Here is a 26,767-nt window from a genome sequence, read left to right on the forward strand (position 1 = left end):
AGGGAGGGAGGGAGGGAGGGAAAGAGGGAGGGAAGAAGGGAGGGAGAGAAAGAGGGAGGGAGAGAAAGAGAGAGAGAGAAAGAGGGAGGGAGAGAGAGAAAGAGGGAGGGAGAGAAAGAGAGAGAGAGAGAGAGCAAGTTACCTGCTCATTGTAGATTTCCAGCATGCTAAACATGACCTGTAGAGAGAGTAATGGATCATTATTGTCCTGTAGTTAAGGAGTGCCATAACAGGGAAACACTAGCATACTCTAGTAAACTGTGTCACACTGCACGGTCCTTAAGGACTTTTATAAAAAGACACAAAACCAGCTGGGGAGGTGCTGCTCAAGCATGAGGACCTGACCTTGGATCCCAGCACCCACAGAAAAAGCCAGTGGTGGCTGTGCTCCTGTAATTGTGCAGGCTGCAGACAGGGGGCGCGTCGGGCTTGCTGCCGGCCAGTCTAGCTAAAAACCAGGGAACACCAGGTTCAGTGAGAGTGATGGAGGTGGAACACAAGTGTGCACAGAGGCATATACACCTACCTGTATAGATATGTGTGCATGCACCTTTGTATCACATACACATGTATATACTCACATAAGAGATCCAAAACAGGGCTGGCGAGATGGCTCAGCGGGTAAGAGCATGGACTGCTCTTCCGAAGGTCCTGAGTTCGGATCCCAGCAACCACATGGTGGCTCACAACCACCTGTAATGAGATCGGACGGCCTCTTCTGGTGTGTCTGAAGACAGCTACAGTATACTTAATTATAATATAATAAATCTTTGGGACTGATCGAGTGGGGCCGACCAGAGGGAGCAGAGGTCCAAAAAGTCAATTCCCAACAACCAGATGAAGGCTCACAACTAATCTGTACACCTACAGTGTGTGCTCATATACATAAAATAAATAAATCTTTTAAAAAAGAGAGAGATCCAAAACAAAACAGGCAGGCAGGCAGACAGACAATTGACAAAAACAACAAAATGGACACAACACAGGGATTATATTCCAGCACCCAGGAGGCTAAGGCAGGAAGACTAATGAGATTGGGTGGGGGAGGGGAGGGAGCTCCTGCCATTCAGAGCTGTGGGAGGGTTCTAGGAAGGACTTTATAGAAACGATGCGCTGCATGTTCGTTCATCACCTACTAATCCAGGTGATCCATAATTTCTAGAACAGGATCTCACTACCAATCTGTAGGTTCTGTATGCGTGGATTCGACCAACAGTTGGTCAAAATAAGTAACAACAACAACAAAAATACCCTGCCTTGGCCCCAAACAGTGCGGGCTCTTATCTCCTTTATGGTTTGTCTGATCTCTGCTGCTATCTAGAACAAGCAAAGACAAAGACTGTGCCTGAGGGTGACATTTTACTGGCTTGTTTTGGAGCTAGTCACACCAGTGATGGCCACCGACATTCAGTGGATCCAAAGTTTGCTCTGGAGGCGTCTGTGCCAGGGACAATAAGAACACCCTTGGTGCCTAGGTGAACTTTAGAGATAGAAAAAAGAAAGAAAAGAAAAGAAAAAGAAAAGGTGAAATCCTCAGGAGAAGGACTCTAGAATAACGAAGGCATACCTGGGGTTCTAGATGTTCCTTTTGCTTTTCAATCGCTTGGAAAAGCTCTTCACACACTCTCGGAATAAGACCTTTGTTTGCGCCAAAGCCAATCATGGAGTAGCTTTTCCCAGAGCCCGTCTGGCCATAGGCCAGGAGAGTAGCATTGTAACCTCTCCAGGCACTGTCTAGAATCCCCTTTCCAATATCATGGAAGACATCGCTCTAGAAAGGAAACCACTGAGTGTCACCAGCGGGGGTGGCTCGCCCAAGTGTTTCTTCAACACACATATGCAGTTGTGCACACACTGACACAACACAGCCCCCTCCACAGAACTACAGTAAGTATCCGGGTGCCACCCAACCATCCACGTGTTTAGCTCCCAGGTTGGTCACCTTGGGAGGCTGTGGGAACACCCTAGTCTTGTTCTGTCTTTGATTTGTTCTGTGACGAGATCTGCAATTGCTCCCACCCACCGCTGTAATGTGACACATTACTTCACCATGGGCTGAAAATGTAATTGGCCTACGATGCTGAAGTCTTGATTCAAAGTGGGTTATCTATCACAGGTGTTTTTTATACAAACAGAAAGCTGCCTAATGCATACACCCTAAGAAACAAACCTTCCCACAAGGCCCAGCCTCCACCGAGGAGACGGAACAGAAAGATGGTGAAAGCCAGAGACACGTCAGGGAGGACCAAGGCAGGACCGCTACTCTCATCTCACAGTCCCAAACCTGTACAACACGCCAGTCCCCACTCCAGCACAGAGTGCGGAGGGGCTCAAGAGCCACACGCCCAGGTGACCAAGCTGACAGCTGATGAATTCTAGGGGGATGACCCCTGGTAAGAGGAGAGGCTCCAGTCAGTGGCCCCACACTCCTGAAAATATGGATAGCTAGAACTTGCCTCTGAGGGTCAACAAATAAATAAGAGAGTGGGAGAGTGATTGGGGGGTGGGGGTGGATCTAGGAGAAGTTTAGGCAGAGGAATAAGGAGTGAATGCCATAAAAATACAATGTATGCATGTGTGGAATTCTAAAACTTAATAAGAAAAATATCTTACAAAATATGTTTAAATTTGTATTATTTTATGTGCATGGGTATTTTGCCTACATGTATGTTTAGATACCACATATGTGCCTGGTGTCCTTGGAGACCAGAAGAGGCCATCAGATACTATATAGCCTTAGTTACAGCCAGCCGCAGCCAACTGTGAGCTGTCAGGTGGCCGCTGAGCCTGAACCCGGTTCTGAAGAACAGCTGATGCTCTCAGCCACTGAGCTACCTCTCTGGCTCCTAGAAATATATTAAAGCAACAATAACAGCAGACTTCTAAAACCAGGCATGGTGGTAGAAACAGGAAAAAAATGGAAACTTTTTTTTTGTCTGTTTTTGTTTTGTTTTTCAAGACAGGGTTTCTCTGTGTAGCCCTGGCTGTCCTGGTCCTGTAGACCAGGCTGGCTTTGAACACACAGAGATCCTCCTGCCATTGCCTTCCAGGTATTGTGACTAAAAGTATGAGCCACCATCGCCCACTGAGGAAACCTTTTTTTTTTTTTTTTTTTTTTTTAAAGATTTATTTATTTATTATATGTAAGTACACTGTAGCTGTCAGACGCACCAGAAGAGGGTGTCAGATCTCATTATGGGTGGTTGTGAGCCACCATGTGGTTGCTGGGATTTGAACTCATGACCTTCCGAAGAGCAGTCGGTGCTCTTCCCCTCTGAGCCATCTCACCAGTCCGAGGAAACCTTTTTAAAAGTAAAATCAAATAATGCTTGTGCCCACAATTGTTCAGAAGACAGGGTATGGCCTGGCTCCTTTCCTTATTGGTCACAATCAATAGTTCTCAAAAAGTATCCTGGGACCATTTGCTAACAATATATACATCTATAGAATTTATATTATTCTTAATTCTGAGAAAGAAACACACACCAGCACAGTCTGATTTACTAAGGCAAAATTTACAATAACCAATTTTAATACTATTTGTTTCCTATAGAAAGGACTAAAAAGCTGCATGCCAGCCAGGCAGTGGTGGTGCACAGCTTTGATCCCAGCACTTGGGAGGCAGGGGCAGGTGGATTTCTGAGTTCAAGGCCAGCCTGGTCTACAGAGTGAGTTCCAGGACAGCCAGGGATACACAGAGAAACCCTGTCTTGAAAAACCAAAAAAAAGGAAAAATATATTTGAATGAAGTTGTCTGCAGCTTTTTCTTTTCCTTTTTTTTAAAGATTTATTTATTTAATTTACACGAGTACACTGTAGCTGCCTTCAGACACACCAGAAGAAGGCATCAGATCCCAATAATATGGTTGTATGCCATCATGTGGTTGCTAGGAATTGAACTCAGAACCTCTGGAAGAGGAAGCAGCCAGTGCTCTTAACCACTGAGCCATCTCTCCAGCCCTATCTGCAGCTTTTTAAAAAAGGTTGTGTGTGTGTGTGTGTGTGTGTGTGTGTGTGTGTGTGTAGGTGCCCTTGGATGCCAGAGGAGGGTGTTGGACACCCTGGAGCTGGAGCTACAGGTGACTATGAGCCATTCAACACAGATGCTGGGGTCAAAGTTCAGGTCCTCTGCTAGAGCAGCCAGTGCTGCTCCCCACTGAGCATTCATCTGTCTAGCTCAGTCTACAGTCATTTCCAAGCGACTCGGTCAACCTCGGGAGTGATTGCCAAATGAAGTAATTGTGCTGTCCTTTCCACTTAACACTACTGGAAATTTAGAGATCTTTGTTGTTCTCAGTTTAAAATTTTTAAATTACATTTTAATTTATTATTTTGTGTTCATGTATGAATTTGTGTGTGCACTCGCGGAATTCAGAGGCAACTTGTGGGAGCTGTTTTTCTCCTTCTACCATGTAGGTCCCAGAGATTGAATTCAGGTTGTCAGGCATGGCGGGGGTTCCATCTCACCAGCCCCTGTCTTCAATATTTATAAATTGAAATTTTCAAATAATATAAAATGTTGTTAGGTTAAGTCCCAGGTAGGGAATAAAATCATTTTATAAAGATTTTAGTGGTGAAGTCTTCTACCGGGACACATTCTGGGTATCTTGCAAGCGAAAAAAATTTTTGGTGCATCTACTAGTTACATTTCAAGTTTCTTGCCACTCCACCACTCTATGACCAAACAGGGGAAAGAGCTCCCTTCACTGTGCTTCGTTGTGTTAACCAGCTTCTCATTGTTAGACTACCCGAGACAATCAGTTTATAAAGGGGAAAACTGGCTGGGGACCATGATTTCAACTCATGCTCAATTAGCCTGATCGCTGTAATTCCGTGATGATACAATGTGTCATGGCAGAAGCAGGTGACAGAGACTTAGCCATCTCCTGACTCCGTGGTGATACAATGTGTCAAAGCAGAAGCAAGGGACAGAGACTTAGCCATCTCCTGATTGCTAGAAAGCACAGTGGGAGAGAAGAGGGGCAGGGGTCCCCACATTTCCTTCAAGGACATGCTAGTGCCCAGAATCTCTCTTACTAGCTCTTGCTTCTCAAAAGTACCATAAGCCAAGGAGCAAGGCTTGGCGTTCTCATAGTCTCTGAGTTTCCCAACTGCAGGTCCTCCTCATGCTCAGGCACAAGTGTTTCACCAACCGAGCCATCTCATGCTCTGGCACGGACAGTATTGAAGTGTTTAGAGCACATTAAGACAAGGAGACACATGTACAACATCTACCACTAACATTTCTAAGCGACTTACCTGGCCTGCGAATTTACTAGTTGGATCAGATGGAATAAGGACACCATTTTCATCCTTTTGAAACCCATCATGAGACCAGTACGTCAGGTCAAAGGTAAAGGTCTTCACTCGCTCTTTGTTCTTAGGGTCTTGGATGGTGATGCTTCGGGAGTGCGTGGAGATCACACACTGGCTTCCAGAGTTCTTTTCTCTCTATAGTCAGGTTATAAATTCAGAATCATAGTACACCCTTGCTGGATGAAGTCACTTGTCCTGACCACTTGTAGTGGTTTGAGAATGGCCCCCATAGGCTTAGATTTGGTGGAACTGTATAGGAAGGATTAGGAGTGGCTTTGTTGGAAGAGGTGTGTCACTAGGGATGGATTGGAAGTTTCAAAAGAAGACCACACACACACACACACACACACACACACACACACACACATGCACACATGCACACACACACGCGCACATGCACATGTGCGTGCATACACATGCACGCACACACATGCACACACACACATGCACACACGTGTGCACACGCATGCACACACATATGCACACACATACACATGGACACACACATGTGCGTGCACACACATGCACACACACGCACACACACACTGGCTACGCCATGGGCTTTTGATATATCCCCAGTGACACAGCTCCTCCAAGACCCCTCCCACTCCAGACTCAGTTTTCATTCCTCTGCTTCTAACTTGCCAGTAAGTGCTCAGCTACTGCTCAAGACACATGCCTGCTTGCCTGATGCCATGCTCCTTGCCACGATGGTCATGGACTCAACCCTCTGAAACTATAAGCAAGCTTCCAATGAAATGCTTTCCTTTTTCAGTTACCTTGGTCACAGTGTTTCATCACAGTATAGGGGAGAGAGAAAGACTGATCGATAAGCCCTCTTCTCTGACCAGAGTTGTAGGATCTGCCCAGGCCAGGTTCTGCTAGCAGGCTCACCCTGTGCATCTCTACCACTTCCTTTTGTCTCATGGCACCTCCTATAATGGGAGTGGATTCTTTTTTGGAACAATTGGCAAGCCAACCAGAAAACTGAGGAAGGGGACAAGCGGAGCCTGAGTAAGAGGTCATACACGTCAGATATATAATTCTGTGTGGGAAGCGTGCTGTGTATGGTAGATGCTGTGACCTTCCTAATGAGTATGCATGTACACTGAAGGCATTGCAGGTTTTTGAGCTGTTTGCCAAATGCCACTTATATCATTGTCAAAGGGGCAAGCAAGGAGTGTCTTGCCACTGTAGTGGGGTTGTTGCTGTGGGCTGGAGGACCACCAGTGGCCAATGACTATGGGAAAAAGATCTAAAAAAATCAGAAGACTTACAACACATACAGTGCTAGGAAAATGGAAGGCTGGGCTGCCAAGGAAAATCCATGTCCAGCTTCGTGCAGTGGGTAACAATGGAAGAGGGATCGGGTGGAGCCACCACCTCATCAGTGTGGCAAGATGTGGATATTAGAATCCTGGAAGGGAATAGGGAAGAGCTTGGGATTGAAGGACATGAGAGCTAAGACCCACCTACACCTGATTCTTGCTCTGTTGTGACTATGAACAAGGTGTAGAATATGATGCTAGAGACAGAAATCAGGATTTTATAGCAGCATTCCCATATATATGTACATACATATACATATATACATATACACACACACATATATATACATACATATATACATATATGTATGTGTATATATATATATATATATATATATATATATATATATATATATGGGATTGGTACTTCTGTGAGAAGAATTGGAACTGAGAGAGGAGCAGTGTCACCCAACATGGCCTGAGGAATAGCATCCTGACTGCCTGACAGATCCAAGGAACTCGATCTACTGCAGAACTCTCCTTGTGGCCATGAGAGGCATGGACAGATGAGAGGAGTATGCCAGGGCAGGTAGCTCAAGGCAAGCATCACAGAAGTCCTGATGAGTATTCTGTGGGAACTGTGCATGGATAGGAGAAGCCACTTATGCCCAGGCATTTCAAGGACCCAGGAAATCCATTTTTATATTTCATTTTACTATGTGTGTATGATGTATAATGTGTGATGTATATATGTGTATGTATATGTGTGTCCGTATATGTATGGTATACACGTGTGTGGCATGTGTCTGCTTGCCATGGTGGGTGTGGAGATCAGAGGACAACTTTTTTTTTTTTTTTTTTTTTTTCGAGACAGGGTTTCTCTGTGTAGCTCTGGCTGTCCTGGAACTTACTCTGTAGACCAGGCTGGCCTTGAACTCAGAAATCCGCCTGTCTCCGCCTCCCAAGTGCTGGGATTAAAGGTGTGCACCACCACTGCCTGGCAGAGGACAACTTTTAGGAGTCATTTTTCTCCTTCCTCTGTGGGCTCTAGGGACCAAGAATGGCAGCAGGCTTTGCCCAGGTTCTCTTACCCACTGTTTGAATGCTCGGGCCCCTGTTCACTGAACTGTTTGCAATTAGGAGGTGTGTCACTTGTGGTGGGTTTTGAGGTTTCAAGAGCCCTATCATCCCAGTTGGCTCTCTCTCTGCCTTGTGGTTGTTGTCTCAACATATAAGTGCTCAGCGACTGCCCCAGTGCCAGGCCTGCCTACCCCCTGCCATACCGACTCCCTCCCACAATGGACATGGCCTTGACTACCCGCTGGAATCCTGAGTTCCCAAGTTAAATGCCTCCTTTCATAAGTTGCCTTGGTCATGGTGTTTCATTGTGGTAATGGAATAGGAACTAAGCCCAGTTTACGATGTGGATAAGGCTGTTGTTGGCCTGGGAGCAACTGCACACACATTGTCATTACAAACACCTGACAAGAGGGACAGGCAAACGTGAGAGGAAGAAAGGGAGGGTGGGTAGATGGCACTTAGGGTAGAAACAGGAGTGCAGGGGTGTGATTTGCTGCATTCCTGAATTCCAGGAAAATGATAACCCAAGGTGATCTTGGTAGCCTAAGCAGAAGGGAAATAAACCCAAAGCATATTCCCACCTTTCCATCTGCTGCCCCAGAGCGGATGGAGATTGTTGTGGGGGCATAGGAGCAGGTCTTCAGTGGAATCCCAAACAGGAGGTGGAGCCAAGATTTTGTCTCAGAACGAGTGGGCCACACAGTCCTCCCAAGGAACTCACTGGGCCTATGAAGGCAAGGAGCCCATTGCTCTGCTGGATTCAAATATGCCTGGGCCCATGGCAACTGGAGGCTGCTTTCTAGGGCCATGTAAAGTAACTGGTGAAAGTTGGGGGGTAAGGCCATCAGAGTAACACAAGTGTTGGCGTGCCCAAAATTAGGGCAGTACCTCCATTCTATTTTGTATTGATATCCTTGCTCCGAGGACATTCTGGGAGTAGATATTATATAAGGAAAGGCATGAAAAGGGAAGAATTCAAAATGTTGTAAAGGCAGTACTGATGAGGGGGCAATTGGGACCCTTGACCTCCAACCCTGTAGTGGCTACCTTCTCATGCCTGTGAGAGAACTTGAGCAAAGTGACCCTAGGGCTGTTTGGAGTGGCTGGGGGACTGAAGGCAGGAGCTTGTGGAAGTCTGCTCACAGCTTAGCATCAGGAAGCAATGACTCGACCGTAAGCACGGTCCAGCTGAAGGTCTTAGTTGCTCTCATAGCTAGTGAGGCCCGATGTCACGAAGGCTCCACAACCTCCCCCAAACATTGCTATCCTCCAGAAAGCAAACATTCTGCCATGCTAGCCTGTAGGGACATTTCATTGTCACAAGCATCTCACACAACACTAGGAGGGGCACAGCAAGGACAAGTAAGTAATATAAGCTGCCCGGTAAACCTGATGCGACTGGATAGGCCGTGGAAGAACAGAGGTTGGGATTTTGATGTGCTCATCTTCCTTCAACAGCCTCATCTGTGAGAGAGGCAGATAGGGCTTGACTTTTAGGGAGACTTGACAGCTCCCATCCTGACTATACATAGGTGCTAGAGGAACCTCCACCTTCTTTTGGTCTCATGCACACCACCCGGACCTTGGGCGATACCATCTTAAGTATTCCTTATCATTAGATCCACAGAACTGAACAGTTTAGGTCTTGTCACACAGACCAACTATCACAAAGCAGAGTGGCTGGGGACCTGGTTCTCTTACCTGCCAGCAGGGCTTGCCTCTACTATAGTGATATTATGCTAATCAGTGAAGATTACAGTAGTTTAGAGGACACGGTAGGGACTATGTCAACCATCTACTCATGGGTGCATGCGCTGGTGGCATCGAGATTCACGATCCTGGATATTTGAGACATTCCTTGGGGGGTGACTGGCAGGTAAAATCCTTTTGATTCTTGACATGCCATGTGTGTGTGCTTTACACAGGGGTTGCAAGGTACAAAGTGCAAACTTCTCATTTCCTGTATGGCAAAGATGTACAGTTTGCAGAACTCTCACATGATCAAGAGACTCTCCTTCTACATCTAGTGTGATGCCTAGGCCCACAGTAGAGCTGATGAAAACAGGAGTCACATGGGATTGGCATAGCCTCACACTGGGACATTGCATGCTCCAGGAGCTACCTTCTACCTTCTACCAGGGGTGTCAGTGAAGTTAGCTGCCACTTGCAGATGCATGAACTGGGCTCTTCAGGCAAGAATAGAACCCGAGTCTTCTACGATAGCCAGTGCTCTTACGCACTGTGCCCTCTCCAGCTGTCTTGACACTTCTCTTTAGGACTAGCAATTTCTGGCAGTCATACTATAACAAAACTTCACTGGTCACAGTGGGCGAAGACAAGCCTGCTCTAATGGAAAGGGGAAGGTTCCAGTGGGTGCATTAGGCAAAGTACAGTCCTCTACTCTGGCAAGCTCCTTACAGACCAGCATCCTCTCTGGAGCCGTAAAGGGCTTAGGTCCAGTTCTCTGGATTCTTCTGACTTGTGTGGTGTGCAGAGTGTGCCTAGATATGCTAGGTTGATGGGGCACAGCCAAGGAAGGGGAAGAGGCAGTCTTGCACATATGAGATCTCAAGAGCAATGTTTCCATAAAACTAACAGGTAAGTGCAGCCTGGCCCGTTCTCAATATGTGACTTAAGTCTGGTCAGGAACTCGATTCTCCTACCTTAGCATTTTTTAATGTTGGGATCACTGACACGTGTCCACGTGTGGCAAGACCTGCTTTTAAGATAAATATTTCTCGGTGTTTCATGTAGCGCAAGCTGGCCTTAAATGTACAACATAGCCAAGGATAACAGCTTTCTAGTACGCTGCCTCTCCTCAGGCTGGGGTTCCACACACCACTGTGCCTCATTTCATAGTGTTGGTGCGCTACCTAGGGAGTCATGCATGGTCGGCTAGCACACTTATCAACTGACGTCTCTGCCCCACCCTCACATGTAGTAAAAACAGATACCACACATTTTTATTTACCAAACTGCATTGGTTTAAATAATTATTAACTTGACAGTATTTCTCTTGTCAGTTCTTTTATTGTGCTACTTGTGCCAAGGAATGAAATTAAATGTTTACTAAATTATGCTTAGGATCTTTGTTATTCATTTGACAAATTCATTTAAATAAGTTTAATATTTCATAAATGACAAGCAGCTTAAATACAAATTCAGTAACTATTATTAAAAAATTAATAAAATCAGGCAGTAATTGTCAACAAGGCAATGCGCATGGACTGACCTGGCTGAAAGGCCGCACCCGTACGGCCACTCTCACACTGTCCGTTCTTGGCACAGGCATTTTCCCCATTTTTTCATTATCCATGATGCTACTCGGTAGAAAAATAACACGCAAAACACACTGCTCACGAAAACATCCAAAGCTTAGCTGACAAAGTCTGCTTTCAGGTATCAATTATTAAGCGTCCATTCATTACACACTATCAATTACCTGTCATAAATTATTTGACAACACTTATTTATTGATGAACATCATGGCATCTATCAGGCGCCATTACCAATGGTGCACACTCACACTACAGAAAAGGGCGTTCTCTTCCTCTTTTCTGACGTCTGCTCACGCTCTTTCATTCTCCGTAGCCTGTGCTATGTAGCCTGTGCCTGAGGTCCTGTGGCAATTACAGTTTAAAACCTGAATCCTAGAGAGGCCTCTCATGTGACTCTATGGCAAGCTGTCACAGCAGGGACAGTCTACACCTTGCCCGTTTTACATCTCTTTCTCAAATCCTTTCATGAGGTTGCTAAGAAGCAGTGAAACCGGTCAATCTCACCTGGATGATTAGTCTCTGAGCTGAGAGACAAGACAGTCCTTAAGTCACTGAACAGGAAATGTGAGCAGAGGAACCCAATGCAGTACTGGAAAGTTACTCGTTTGAGGTAGATTACACAAAATTTGTAAAACTACAAAAAGGCAAAATCACATGCCCACAATTCAAATTGAACACAGTGTCAGGCAAAGCCCACTGAGTACATGTAAGGATTAGAGATCTGAGGGACAGCAGCAAAGTGCATAATTATAAAACAGCAATGTTAAAAATAATCAACAGTCGATCACCCTCATTTTAAGACAGTTCTAGTATCTTAACTGTAGAGGAAGAAAATGAACAAGTGTCTAGTAGCATATAAAATTACAACTAAAACAGACATCTCCTCTCAAAAATCTAACAGACACGCAGTGTACTTTACAGTAGTTTATTTAACATCCCAATGATAATCCATATTTACATATAATATAAACGTATGAAGTATTATAAAACGCCTGGACTAGAAGAACTGCACTCCATATGGAGTTACTTATTTACTTGCTTACAAAATTGTACAATTCATATAAAGTATTTCCATCCAAATTGGGTGACTTATTAATAATAATCCACACAAATACTGATGATTTTTACAAACAGGTACGTGTTAAAATCTTGGGCTAAAAATTACAGCATTTTCCTGCGTAAGACTTGCTTTGGAAAAGAAGATGGCTTCTTTCTGCCCCTCCCTGCTACTTCTGCAGCTTTTCTTGGCTTGCTGATCTTTATTTCATCCACTGGACTTGCCAAGGGGGAAACCAGCTTAATTTCTACAGGAGGAGGCGACCAAGAACTTCCTTTTCCTGTGTTTCTGAAAGAAAGATACAGGCAAGTAGGAATGGGCACAATGTGCTGTCTGGTCAAGGGCTTCACTCTCAGAGCAGCGGAGAGCCGAGAAACCCAAGCACAGCTGTGGTCGCCATGCAGGCAGAGTTAAGGCTTCAATCCCCCATCCCATCTCCACGTGTGCTGATAGGAATACTTACCACAGAAATGTCTAAAGTACTGCTGTTACAAGGATGGCCTAGGTACCTAGTCAGCACATGGGATGAGAGCTGACAGACCCATCAACTAAGAAACAGTAGTCAAACAGCTGTGGGACCTTAGTTAATGAAGAGGCAAACAAACTATCTTCTCTTCCAACCAAGTGGACAATAAACTCTGTATGTCTTCACTCCGTGGCGAATGCTATCTTCAGGTACTGAACTCTACCAATGTCAAGGAGCCAGGCTCGTGTAAGAAGTGGTCTCATCCTTTCTAGCAACTCCTCTCGGCTCTAGGGGACGAACGGAGGATGGGGCGGATGCTTGCTTACCTGCTCGCTTTTGTCTTCAAAGTCCTGCTTCTTTTTGGTTTTTGTTCTATGATTTTTAATGGTTTAGGGTCACTCTCCTATGGGTTAGAAATTTAAAAATATACATTGTTTAAGCAATTAAGACTTTGATTTTCTAGACAGGGTTTCTCTATTTCTCCCTCTGTGTAGCCCTGGCTGTCCTGGAACTCATTTTGTAGACCAGACTGACTTCAAACTCAGAAATCCACCACCTTCTACTTTCTGAGTGCTAGGATTAAAGGCATGCACCACTACCACATGGCTGTAATTAAACATTTAAAGTATTGATTTTAAAAGTATCCTGCTCAGACAAGGAGTCAAGCATTGCTAAACCCCCTAGGTCCTACACAGAGCCCTCTGGTTGGTTGACAGAAATCTGATGGTCTAGACTAGAATGGCTCTCTCTCAGCCCACACTGCACTCCAGTCTGTCTTGTCAGCATCCACTCTGCACACTTCTACTGCCCACTCTTCTAACGTATCCTCAGCTCTGAGGCCAGGTTCTCTCCATCTTGTAGACATAGGGTCACCAAAGGTGGCTTTCTTCCATCCTAGAATGTTCTCCACAGAAACTATTTAAAGCCTACACATGGCTACTTGTAGCTACCACCCCACCATGTTTCAAGGAGCCAGGCTCGTGTAAGAAGTGGTCTCATCCTTCCTAGCAACTCCTCTCGGCTCTAGGGGATGAACGGAGGATGGGGCGGATGCTTGCTTACCTGCTCGCTTTTGTCTTCAAAGTCCTGCTTCTTTTTGGTTTTTGTTCTATGATTTTTAATGGTTTAGGGTCTGAATCCCTGCAGTAGCTGCTTTTTCTGCCAGAAAGGCCTCTCCTCTCCATTTCTTTATCTATAGAGGCACTTGGGCAGAGATGACTTTACTCAGCATACTAATTAGATTTATTTTAAGGGCCAAGTTTATTATTATTGGTTTGTTTTTGAGATGGTCTCACTACGCATCTCTGGTTGGCTGAGGAATAAGCACATAGAGGAGGCTGGAATTGAACTTAAGAGACCCTATCTCTGCCTTGAGCTCTGAGATTAAGGGAGAATGTCACCATGCCTGGCAACCACTTTAGTTTTAAAACTTTATTCCTAATGGGTAACTAGAAAATTGCTGCTCATCTGTCTTAAAGATAGCAAATACAAGTTTTTGGGCGTTTGATATAAATGTAAATTACCTTGCTTAAAAATGTTATTTTTATTTCATATGTATGAGTATTTTGGGGACATGTGTACTACGTGCATGCCCGGTACCCCAGGAGGCTAGAAGAGAAGGCTGGATTGCCCAGAAACTGGAGCTAGAGGTTGTGAGCTGGGAATAGAACCTGAGTCTTCTCCAAGAAAAGCCAGAACGCTTAACTGCTGAGCCATCTCTCTGGCCCACGTGCAACTTTAAATACATTTATTTTTCAACAAATTTACTTAGGAAAAAAAAACTCACTTAAAAATCCTTTTAATCTCACCTCTTAGGAGCCTGAGGCAAGATCATGACTTCCAGACAATCCTGGGGTATACAGTCTATTTCAAATACACAAACAAATAACCCGATAAGCAAAGAGGACGTTTATATATATATGTTCATGCCTTCCTTACCAGTTCGCCTAGAAGCTTGGAAGTATTGGATATACTTTTCTGCCTGGTTCTCAAGGCAGGAGGGGAAACAACAAACTGAGAAGATAAATCTGACACCAGTTCTTTCAGCTGGGCCGCGGCCTCCATGTTCTCAGCTAAAGAGTAGCGGGAAACAAACAAAACATTGACCTGTAACTATGTCTGGTTTACAAAACAATACAAGGCAATATATATATGGCAGCAAAACTCCTGGAAGACACGGTGTGCATTAGAAAGACAAAAACATCCAACATAGGCGACACAGCATATGCATTTATTACCCATGTCAGGAGATATAAGTGATGGCAAAAAAATCCCCTTCTCATTTAAGTAAGCCCAGTGTCCATGAATAGTTAAGGCTTCAAAGTAAATGCTACCACATCATAAAGATGGGACCCCCAGGCAGCGCAAAGCTACTGCTCGTTAGTTTGACCCTAAGCTCCTCTCAGGAGCTGACTGAATCCCATAAGGCATGTGAGTCTCCATTTCTAGATGAGGTTTTCATTACACAGGGCATTTTATTTGCAAGAGCGATTTCACTTGCAAAGAAGAGACTCAAACTTTAAAGCCTCGGTCCAAGGATGGATGGTAGTGACGCATGCCTTTAATGCCAGCACAGGGAGGTGGAGGCAGGGTAATCTGAGTTCAAAGTCTACAGATAGACAGCTAGGACAGCCAGGGCTATTAAAAGAGAAACACCAAAAACCAAAACAAAAGCCTTTCTACCTACCTCACTATGAGCTACTCACTCTAATGGGGGTGGGTGGGAAAGTTTATAAAAGTTAAAGCTGAAAAATAGTAGGAGGTTATATATAACACAGGTGACTAGTTTAGCCACTCCCTAAATGAATCATACAAAGTAAAAAAGAAGTAAAAGAAATGAAGGAACCAGCTAAGAGGAAGAGGGTGAAAGGGTAAGGGAGGAGTGAAGATAGCTGAATATGATCAAAATGTTATGTGAAACATATATGAAAATGTGAAACAAAATATATATAATTACTACATGCAAATGAAGACATTTTAAAAATAACTAAAGTGCCAGGGTTGCGGGGCCCACCAGCTCAGAAGAAAGGGAGGGGGAGAAGGATTGTGGGAGGGGCAATGAGGGCTGTAAAGTGAGTAAGTAATAAAAAAAAAAGTAGTATGTAGACTCTCCTGTGAGCCTTTTAAATAGTACCCCCATAGCAATGGCACTGTGATGACAGAAGCAGCACAGATATTACATGCCAGACTCTGAACTCCCTAGCTAATAAAAAGTAGGGTACAGATGACAATTATCTCAGTAAAGATCAGAACAATCCGAAGCATACCGCAAGTACTTTATGAACAAGTTCTGTGTGACCCACACATCACTGAGACACAAAGAGAGACAGACAGACAGACAGACAGACAGACTGCTGACGTCAGGCATCAAATCTTACTAGTAGGACTTTTGCTGGGCATGAAGGCCTAAACCTATAGTTCCAGCAGGAGGTAGAGGTAAGAAGATGGCAAGTACGGGGCCCAGCTGGGCTGATACTATCTCAAATAAAACAAAGCAACACCACCACTACTTACCAAAACCAAAACCAAAACAACAAAAACCAACAAAAACAAACTCCAACCCCAAACTTGTGTGAGCCTTTGTGTACACTCTTATGTAGATGCAGGAGCATGTCTATTGGGGCTGGTCCCTGGTGTCTTCCACTGGAACTTTACACAGGCCAGGTACTTGGCTCACAAGCACCCTGCCTCTCTCTCCCCCCCTTCCTCCCCACATTGTTGGGCGTGAACTATGCCAGTTTTTTACATGGATTGTGGGGATTCAAACTCAGGTCTCCAAGGTTCAGAGGCAAGTGCTTTATTGACTGAGTCATCTCCCTAGCCCACAAAGCCATGGCTCTTAACAAGAGCAAAGCAGTAGCAGCATTAGACACCTTCACCACCAGCTTATAAGAAGCAGAAAGTACACCTAGGCCACGGAAGGCAAGGTACCCACCCACTGTTAACAACACAAGTCTATATTCACAACTCTCTAGGCTACCTGGAGCAACATCCATCATCTTTGGCTTTCTCAGAGCACCCCAGTCTCTAGTTAAGCTTCCTCATTTACTTCTAGGACTAAGAAAAATTTAGCTGTCGGTGGTGGTGTAATCACACCTGTAATCCCAGCACTTGGGAGGCAGAGGCAGGCAGATTTCTGAGTTCAAGGCCAGCCTGGTCTACAGAGTGAGTTCCAGGACAGCCAGAGCTACTCAGAGAAACCTGTCTCCAAAAAAAAAAAAAAAAAAGGAATTTAAGAATTTAGTATCATGTTCAAAATGTCTGGCTTAGTCATGGTTTCTTTCACGTGCCTCTTTTAAGGCAGACATGACTTCTTTACAGACTATCTGTAAGACGATACCTCATCTATCTCTGCAAACTTCAGAAAAACATTTCAATGAACAGTATTACTTAGGATTAAAAAGTTAAAAATTACAAGACAAATCCAGAGGTGGAAACCAGCTCTCTGGGAAGAAGGGGAAGGTAGCTCTAGTGTGCAGCACTAGTTACTTTTGTGGTCAAATGATTCCACTGTGGTCAACTTCAAACAACACGAGTCCCTGATTCTCAAATATCTCCAGTACCTCTAGCTACCTAATAAAAGGTGCCTATTCTAACACAGGAACCCTTAAAAATGAAAATATCCCACAAAAGGATGCTCAAGCACAAAGCACACAAGGAGTATTAGTGATACAAAATGTCACATGTGGCCAAATTACAATGTCATATATGCTTAGGGCTTTGAAGCCTTAGTATCTGGGAGCAGGGATTATGGAGAGAGGACTGTGGGTAAAATGCCTGATGTGTAGGCGTAAGGACCTGCATTCAGATCCCTGCACTCATGTAAAATGCTGGACAAAGTCGTTAAGTGTCTACATTCTCAGTGCTGGGAGGCATAAAAAAGCAGAATCCGGAGGGTCTGCTGACCAGCCAGTTTAGCCAACTGCTGAGCTCCAGGTTCACTAGAAGACACCAATGGCCGATCTTTGGCTTCCACAGAGGCTAGTGAACCTGCTCTGACATATACCTCTACCATGAGTTTCTGAAAACGATCATGACATAAGTACATTCATAAACTGTAGCATGTGGTTTAATAGAGTCTTGCCGTACAGCCGAAGGTGGCCTTGCTGCCTCAGCACTGGACTACAGGTGCACACCATGCTTAGCTTATTCCATTGATTCTTTAGTAAGAGCATCCATGTACTAAAGCATGTTATCTAATTTTCTACAGTAGATGTATGTTTTTTAAAAGATAATCAGATATCTAGAAAATTACATTACCATGACAGAGTAGCTAAGGTGTCTGCTCGCTAGTCTAGCTAGCCTAACAAGAATGCTGGCTCTCAGACTTCCAGCACTGTTTGCCTCAGAAGACTTTTTCTTAAAACACAACCAAGTTATATTTAAAGGGAAACGAAGTGAAGTCACTTAGATCTAAAGACAGAGAGAAAAGAGGACAAAATAGAACCTGTGTCAAATGAACTGCAGGACACAAAGAACCAGAGAATCTGATTTGATTTGAGCTGATCTTCAATTTGAAAATCAGCTAGGAAACAGACCTTTAGATCAATCTTATCTGATGGTTTGGGTTTCTTGGGAGTAGGTGTGTTGTCTTTTGATCACAATTTTTCTTTAAGGAAAAATATTTAGTGCTTCAACTCAATTCAAAAAAACCCTTAAAAATTTTAGGCTGTATATTCTAACAAAAATAAAAATGAGTAAAACTAAATACCTTTTGTTTTTTTCTTTGGAACTTTCACTGAAGGAGGAGAAAATAAAGGCTCAATTTTGGGTTCAGAAATGTCTGTCAACAACATGGTCCTTCTGGACCTAGTCCTTGTGCCCCAGGAAGACTGAGTGAGGGCAGCAGTGGAGAGCAGCCCTTCTTCTCGGTCAGTGGACTCTTGCTGTGCTGTTTCACCCGCCAAGTCTGGGACTGCTGGTGACGGACCCTTTGAGCTTCCCTCTGCAGACTTCTTTGTAAGTTTCCTCTTAGACGTCATCACTGCAGTAGCTTCCTCATTTGGCACTAAAATGGGTTTTTCTAATAAAGTACTCACATTTCTAGCTGGGGTGTTCCGTGTAGATCTCCGGACAACCAGATTGTCTGTCTCCTGGGGACCGGTCTGTTCCTTACCAGCTATGGCCCTGTCAGCTTCTAACGGAACTACCTTCCTGGGTCTACCACGTTTCCTAGGGGTGGCAGGTATATCAAGTCCTGTCTCAAGAGGCAACTGGGATGAATCAAGCTTTGGCTCTTCTGTTACAATTGACACGCTCTCTCTGACCCGCTTTCGTTTCAGAGGCAGTTGCTGGTTCCTGTGTTCATCTTGCTTATACTCCATATTTTGAGTATCTTCTAAATTGGCACTCCTTAGCTCTTTGACAGTTCCAGCCTGACTTGCTGCTTTACTATGTTTGAGATCATTCACAATATCTTCACTTTGCCCATTTTCTACAGATTTCTTAAGTGTTCTAGGAGTCCCCTTTCTAACAGATGAAAGCCTGACTTTTGTTCTAGAAGGTGTTTCTTCAGCTGCTGGCTCGGGTGGCTGTGTTCTTGGTCTCAGTCTTTCTGGCGTCCTTCGGGGTTCCTGCTCCACAACAGCAGAGCTTGCCTGTACCCCTCGGCGAAGGTCCTGCTTCTTCCCTCTCCTAGGAGGGGGAGGGCTCTGAGGCATCGGCTGGTTCCCAGGTGCTGTACTTACACCAGAACAGGCACTTTCCAAGGGCTCGGGAGCTGCTTTTATTTTTCTAGTTCTCTTAGGGGTAGCAACTGCTAAAGGCTCTTGTTCTGATGTGACACTCATGCTTAGGGCATGCTGCCTTCTTGTGAGAGTTCTAGAAGAAACCATGTCATCACCCTGGCTGGTATTTACAGTCTCTGCACGTGTTTCCTTAACAGTCTTCCGTGTAGAGTTTGTCAACCTGGACGAATGTGCAGCCTCTGGGATTCTTACTGCTGCTCTCTTTTCATCGACAGCCTCACCAGCTGCTTCTTTACTTCTGGTATCTTTAATTGCATCCAACAAGTTTTCTGCAGTTGCCACTTTAGCTGATTCAGGCACATATGGTAAAGGCTCCACCTTGTGGGATTCTTGGTCACCAGTCACAGCAGATGGCAAATCTGTAACATGTTCTTGATTATGGGGCTCCACGTGGGACACAGGTTTTTCCTTGGTTGCTATGCTGGTCGCTTTTGGTAACACATTAGGTGCTATAGGCTCACTTGCCTCAACTTCTCCTTCTTCACCTTCTAAAATCAAGGTAAAGTTGCTCTGGGCCACAAAAAGTTCCCCGTCTACTTCAGCAACATCGCCTTCAGCAGAGTCTTTCTCATCAGGCAAGTCACAGAACTGCTGCTCAATAGTACCAAGCGTATACTCAAGTTTGTGTGCTCCTGAGGGATACAACTCATTAAATGAAAGATTCTTGGTCTCCTCTTCTGAATTTTGAACTTCAAGTTTTTCACATCCAATTAGCTAAAATAAATTAAAGGTAAGAAACTAGTTAATGAATTATAAAGAACATTTTGATCTAAAGCACACAGGATCTTAATGACATTTTACTCTTTGTGTGTCCATTTTAAAATATAAACTACACTTGACTTATGGCATATTCTAATGGGTTTACTTCATGAAAGAAATGAAACCTCAATCAAAATAACTACACAGAAAAAAGATATTGAGATTATGGATGGAATTAAACTAGAAATCCCACATTTTCCTAGCTAAAAAGACATCATTAACAAAATCTTGAAAATCATTATATTATCAATTCTAAGAAAATTAAAGACTTATTCTTTTACCAAGAAAAAACTTAATCAGAGAAAAGGAAACAACCCCAAACAATAATCCCCAAATTACCTAACTATGCACACTTTCTAAATAGCATGATCCCCGTAAGGTTGAAGAACAATTCACCTACATAAGCTCCCTTGGGCTAGACTCAATCTTCTTCCCTTTGCTGGGCTGCATAAACCAGAAATTCCTAAGGCTCTCAAGTTCAGTACCTCTCCTGCAAGGGTTTGGTGGAAGAAGGAATGCTCCTTGCATTTACCTTTTGGTAAGGGAAGGGGAGAAAAAGGAGGAGGTAGAGAGTAACAGAGAGATCTCCTGACCAAGAAGGTAGACATTATCACCCACCTAGACAAAGACATTTTCCCACTCCCCAAATAGTGAATTGGCAGACTGGACCCAACCTAGAAATGAGGAGTCCCAATACACTATTCCCATGGACTTGTTAGCCTCCAAACTTTAGAAATAGGAAATCTAGTGTCATTTATTTCAGATGGAGAGCACTTATAAAGATGAATGTGGATGAATTTATGAACTCCCCAAATTCCATGCAATTTGATTTTTATGAGTTAGAAGAGTTATCAGTTATTCCTAACTCCATTTACTCAAATTCCCCTTAGTAGTGAAAGGGATTTGATAAGATTGTAGAAAAGCAGAAAGTCCTATCAAGTACTAAAAGAAATCTTTTTCTAGTGCCTCTCTCCCACAGATATGCAGGGAGATCCTGTTTACTATATTAACTTATCACAAATGAGATCTAAATGTCTGGTAGTTAATACGCTTACTGACAGCTTAAAAAAACAAAACGAAAATCCCTTCCACTTTAAAGCAAATGAGCAACAACAAAATTGCTAAGTTGTGCCTTAATATAATCTTTTGATTTTACATAAAAGCCAATCTCTTAAAGTTTGTGTTTATTCCACAAAATATTTATACTTATTTTTTGAGATCTTGAAAATGTTGTCAAACGAGCAGTTTAAATGATCATCTTTAATGCCCAACTATACTAAAACTTATAAAGCATTAAAAAAGTAATATTTTTACATGAATTTCTTGAGTATCAGAAGGACCAGCCAAAATGTGAAGTCTTTCTTCTGGTAAGCCAACATTCTCTTTTGGTACATTAGTTTCTATTTCATCTTCTTTTAAATTGAATGTTAGTTTTTGGTCAAGGCTACATTCAGAGGTAATAGGGCACTTGGAGGTGGTGGATCCAGAGCTTTCAACATCTTCAACCGTGTTGGCCACAGCTGAAAAAACAGAAAAACAAACAAAATCAGAGTAACTTCTCACATCCCAAACAAAGAACTTGACTCATATAATTCAAAAAGCAATCAATTACCTAGACTTAGAGACTTTTATCTTAATAAACCATCAGAAAGTTTGTAATGTCTTAAAGGAGGAATATCTCTATGTGGCTCTTTCTCTGTCCTATTTCAACTGTTTAATATCAATGTGTGTACATTTCCCACAAAGGCAAACATGGGAGAAAAACTTCATACTTGAACCACTTGGCTTTTTCGAATTGGAATACAATTCTTGCCATTATTGTCAAAGTTTACTATAACTACTCTAAGGGGGACTCAAGACTCCAGAAAACTAGCCACCTTCATTAGCCGAATTCTACAAGAGATCGCAACTTTGCAGTTGGACTTTGCAGGTGTCTATAAAATGGATGGTTACTTTTCTTTTGGTAGCAATTATCCAAATAAGTACAGATGTTTTCTCAGATATGTCATAATTTTATGGCCCAATTAAAATGGAAATCCCTTTCATGTTTCTTTTTGTCAAAGTTTTATGTCAATATGAGGCTTGGCATTTGTGAATGACACAAAACATGATAACCTCAAGAGGGAAAAAAGACATCTGTTTAGCCTGATTAAATACCCCTATACTTTTTAATGGGCTCATACTCCTAGACTGTAAATATTAGTTCAATGAGAGAATTTTTACCCGTGTTTGCCATCATAGCCCACCGCCCCCTCTCAATACACAAAGCACATTAACCCTTACTGGAAGAAACAAAGTATCAGAAGTCTGTGGGTGGTCTTTGACTTTCTAAGCTAGGTCTAACCAAGAGAAATATGATACCCACTAATGAAATAATAAAATGATACCTGACAAAAATATTGTATCAAATGTTTACCAAAAACTAGTATAGCATACAATATACTTATTCAATGACAGGATATAATACTAAAGGACAGAATGTCTTGTCCTGTGTTACTGCTATGGAAAATTATTAAATACTTTAAGTTTTTTTAAAATTAAATGTGCTGATAATGTAATGATAGTTCTAACAGCAGATAGCATTAGCTCTAGATGATTAGCTTTTACTGATTGCCAAGCACTACTATATACATTTTACATGAAAATAGCATTCATCAGACAAAACATACCCAGGAATAGCTTAGTCTTACAATGAAGTGCAGACCTGACTTACGAAACCAAAGCAGTCTCATTCAGATCTGTGCACCTTGTAGTCACCCACTATTCCCTCTTTCTAAAGCACAACAGATCTAAGAATACAGTATAAACTGGTAACAGAGGCAAAAAGGAGTAACCTGGGTTTTACTTTACATGTTAAGAATCTTCCCCAGATTATTTTACAAAAAATATACATTCCATTTCATTTTCTTTTTGTTGTTCCTATTTATTTTTGAGATAGTCTCTCTACGTAGTAGTCCTGGCTGTACTAGAGTTGTCATGTAGACCAGGATGTCCTAGAATTTACAGTGTTATTATATTCTTTCTTTCTTTTAAATATTTATTTATTTATTTTATGTATATGAGTACACTGTCTTCAGATACCCCAGAAGAGGGCCATCAGATTCCATGACAGATGGTTGTGAGCCACTATGTGGTTGCTGGGAACTGAACTCAGGACATCTGGGAGAACAGTCATTGCTCTTAAACACTGAGCCATCTCTCCCGCTCCTGTATAGCATATTCTCAACCTTGAGATACAATGCACAAGCCTGCCCCAGATATCACTCACACTATGACAGGGCAAAAGGTGCAATAGTGGTGATATGGGCTCTAGATCTAGAAAGTGCCATCAAAGTAGAATGCTAAGAAGATTAAGTGAGCTAATATATAAGAAATGTATTTGGGAGTCGACATTCCATGTGTTTTCCTTCTATCCAACTGTGAACCCACAGAATAAAAATACCACTTTCATATTTGTATAAAACAAAGTGATTATATTAAACATTTGACTTATGTAATATATTTATTGATTTCCTTGAATAAACTGCTATGAACTGGTAATTTTATTTTGCTATGCTATTCTTTCATGTTCCAAAGGAAAATATGTTCATAAAATTCATCAAGGTCCCTATTCCTAAGTTTCTTTGCTCTCACTCTTGTTCCTCTCTTCCCTTCTTGCTCCCACTCTGTCCCCTCACCCTCTCCACATCCCTTCCCCATTCTCTTCCCCCATCTCTCCAATGTGCTCATGACCAGCCTCTACTACCCTCATAACTCCCCTCTCCATGCTCTGAATAAACTTTTGATAGCTGATATCCTTAAAATGCTTTTACTCCATAGAAGCTAGCCAGAGGAGAATTGAGAAAAGAAAGGAAAAGTCTAATAATATTCTTTAAAGTACTGATTCCAAGTCCTGAATGGTACATACATTCTTTGTGGTCTGCTGGAGTGGAAGCAGAAGTAAGTATGGAAGTTCGGCTCTCAACAGACACTATTCCATCCAGAACTGATGTCTTGGATTGTGAAGTGGAGGTTTCCCTTGAGAAAAAGAAATGCACACTTTAGTGAATGAGACTCCATCTGGCCTATCTTCTTCTTACTTGCTACTTTGTTATAAAAACTAGAATTCAGAACCCACTATCAAAGAGCATTTGAAGTTTTATAAAATTTACAAGAGAGTTAGAAACACTGCTGCATTTTTTTCTCCTACTCTCCTCAGTTTGGCCTTCTGTAAAAAACTGTGTATGGCCTTAAAAGTACAAACAAAAGGCTGGCTAAGTGCTGTAATTACAGAAATCACATGTCTTTATTTTTAGATAGGTCTGTCAAGTGTCCAGTACTTCCTACGACTTGGAAGGTTCGGCATCAGCACTTTAGTACTAACTGGAAATATTAAGATAAATGACTCAGAACAGACAATAAGCTGTAGAATACCCCAGCAGTTATCCATCACTCGGGCTTTTCTCCAAGCCCCAACTAAAGTATGCTGAGTCTTAAAGATAGCACAAAACACTATATTCCCAAGAAAGTAGTCTCTGAAACATTTGCAGAGATTTTCGTGAGTGTGGAGATTAAATATTGTTATCTGGATGTAATGATGACTAACACGCAACAGCTAAATCTTCACAACTTACCCAAAAACCAGCTTGTCCAGGTGGTGGCAGAGGGAGGCAAAGGCAGGCAGATCTCTGTGAATTTGAGGACAGCCTGGTCTACAGAATGAAGTCCAGGACGGCTAAGCTATACAGAGGAAACTGTCTCGAAAAACAAAAAGAAACACAAACAACAAATAAAAAAAGAAACTAGCTTGCTAAATATTGACATTCATCTAGATTTTCAATGAAACAAACTTTTCTAATATGAATAATCACTTGCTTCTTGATTGCTGTAACTGTCCAAAGCTACTGAAACATTTTTAATTAAAATGAAAAGCTACAAAATAAGGAACAATGACAACAAAAAATCAGGACAATCCTTTACTTTTCTTACTATTTTTGTTGAAGTACTGGAAGATTTCAGCTACTACATTTTTATCCTCAGCAGAAAATGTCTGTCGGAGTTTGACAAAGGTGATCATCCAAGTTTTGTGGGTAGTTTTTAGTATCAGACCCCACTGCTCACTCATAAGGCAATGAGCTATTCTGTGTCTTACAAGCTAAAATTCTATGTGGGCTAGTTTTATTAAATTGATCGTAGTGCCTCAAAGTATTATAGCTGTCATTGTTTATACTCCACAACAGTGTTATTCAAAGTGTTGAACAAAACAAAGATGATGGATGGCTCCAGTGATCATACTGATTGATTAGGACAGCTGACTCCATAATGGAAGCAGTGAGTTGTATATACTTTAATGTAACCTTACAATTGAGTATAATTAGGAACTACAACCAATCTGCTAGCCTGGGTGTTCTCTTCACCGCTGGAGACAGTCTCCTTATAATAACTCAGACTGACCTGGAACTCTCATTCCCCTCTCAGCCTACCTGAGTCACTGTACTGGCTGGTTTTGTGTGTCAACTTGACACAGGCTGGAGTTATCACAGAAGGGAGCTTCAGTTGGGGAAGTGCCTCCATGAGATCCAGCTGTGGGGCATTTTCTCAATTGCCCCTTGTGGGTGGTGCCATCCCTGGGCTGGAAGTCTTGGGTTCTATAAGAGAGCAGGCTGAGCAAGCCAGGAGAAGAAAGCCAGTAAGAAACATCTCTCCATGGCCTCTGCATCAGCTCCTGCTTCCTGACCTGCTTGAGTTCCAGTCCTGACTTCCTCTGGTGATGAACAGCCATGTGGAAGTGTAAGCTCAATAAACCCTTTCCTGCCCAACTTGCTTCTTGGTCATGATGTTTGTGCAGGAATAGAAACCCTGACTAAGACAAATTGGTACCAGAATAGTGGGGTATTCCTGTGACAACCTGACCATGTTTTGGGGAGGATTGTGGAAGGACTTTGGAACTTTGAGCTAGAAGAGCTCACAAGGGGCCACTGTCCTGGGCACAGGACATTGGTTGTTAAGAGCTCTATGGGATGTTGTGTAGGAGCTTGGAAGATCATGTTGAGAACAGTGCAGAAGATGGAGGCCTGGCTTGTGAAATTTCAGAGGGAAGATTAAAGACTCTTATCAGGGCCATGTTGTTCTGATTGTGAAGATTCTGTAGTTCTGGTTAGCTGGGGCTGAAGTATCAGCTGTGATTAACAAGATACCAGAACTGCTAAAGTGAAAACTTTGCATTACTGGGAGTATTGATGCTGGTTAGCTGGAGCTAAGAAATTAGCAGTGATTAAGAAGAGACCAGCATCACTGAGGTGACATCTTCTGGAAAGTGTTTTCTGAGGGCACAAAGAGGCTGTGTTCCAGAGATAGCCATGGTTGTACCTTGTCCTGCAGCAGGACTTGGTAATGTGTAAGGGTCACCCAGGTGGTACTGGTTTTGACAGCACGAAGGGGTCATGAAGAGCAGCTGAGGCTCGGCACAGTGAGAGGCCATGGAAGGCCAAAAGTGAAGGTGCAGCCTCAGTTTGCAATTGATGGCCCAGGACTGAAGGTGTCATGCAAAGGAGTTGAGGCTTGGCACTGTGAAAACAGTCTGAGAGGCTATTGGTAAAGCCTAGTTACAGCAGTGTTTTGGGAATGCCAGTGCCATGCAATAACCACCAAGGACAGCAGCAGCAGCGGAGTACAGGCATCTGAAGCCCAGAAGACAAGCTGTATGCTGCAAAGGGCAGAGCTGGAGAAGTTACCAGTTAAGCCCTTAGAGGAGGAGCCCAGAAGATCGTGAGTTGGATCCCAGACATTGGTTTTGCTTTTGATTGTGACTGTGCCCT

At 43.0% G+C, this 26,767-nt stretch overlaps 2 protein-coding genes across 6 annotated transcripts in view; both read right to left on the bottom strand.

Moving 5' to 3' along the window:
* Positions 1-10,980, bottom strand: part of LOC116104530 (kinesin-like protein KIF28P) — a 52,922-nt gene extending 41,942 nt beyond the window's left edge. The window contains exons 1-4 of the mRNA XM_031391070.1: positions 10,897-10,980; positions 5,260-5,451; positions 1,568-1,771; positions 143-178 (exon numbers count right to left, since the gene is read on the bottom strand). Coding sequence (XP_031246930.1) covers positions 143-178; positions 1,568-1,771; positions 5,260-5,451; positions 10,897-10,980 — 516 coding nt within the window. The remainder of the gene's footprint in view (positions 1-142; positions 179-1,567; positions 1,772-5,259; positions 5,452-10,896) is intronic.
* Positions 10,675-26,767, bottom strand: part of Ahctf1 (AT-hook containing transcription factor 1) — a 64,421-nt gene continuing 48,328 nt past the window's right edge. For 2 of the 5 annotated variants that reach the window (XM_031391056.1, XM_031391063.1), the window contains exons 31-36: positions 23,878-23,987; positions 21,285-21,490; positions 18,176-19,925; positions 14,404-14,537; positions 12,792-12,868; positions 10,675-12,287 (exon numbers count right to left, since the gene is read on the bottom strand). In XM_031391056.1, coding sequence (XP_031246916.1) covers positions 12,104-12,287; positions 12,792-12,868; positions 14,404-14,537; positions 18,176-19,925; positions 21,285-21,490; positions 23,878-23,987 — 2,461 coding nt within the window. In that variant the 3' untranslated portion in view covers positions 10,675-12,103. Of the gene's footprint in view, positions 12,288-12,791; positions 12,869-13,527; positions 13,669-14,403; positions 14,538-18,175; positions 19,926-21,284; positions 21,491-23,877; positions 23,988-26,767 lie in introns of those variants that run through there. The other 3 variants (XR_004123941.1, XR_004123939.1, XM_031391066.1) reach the window with 3 other exon arrangements.

Source organism: Mastomys coucha, unplaced genomic scaffold (genome assembly GCF_008632895.1).
Source record: "Mastomys coucha isolate ucsf_1 unplaced genomic scaffold, UCSF_Mcou_1 pScaffold1, whole genome shotgun sequence".
Lineage (NCBI taxonomy): Eukaryota > Metazoa > Chordata > Mammalia > Rodentia > Muridae > Mastomys > Mastomys coucha.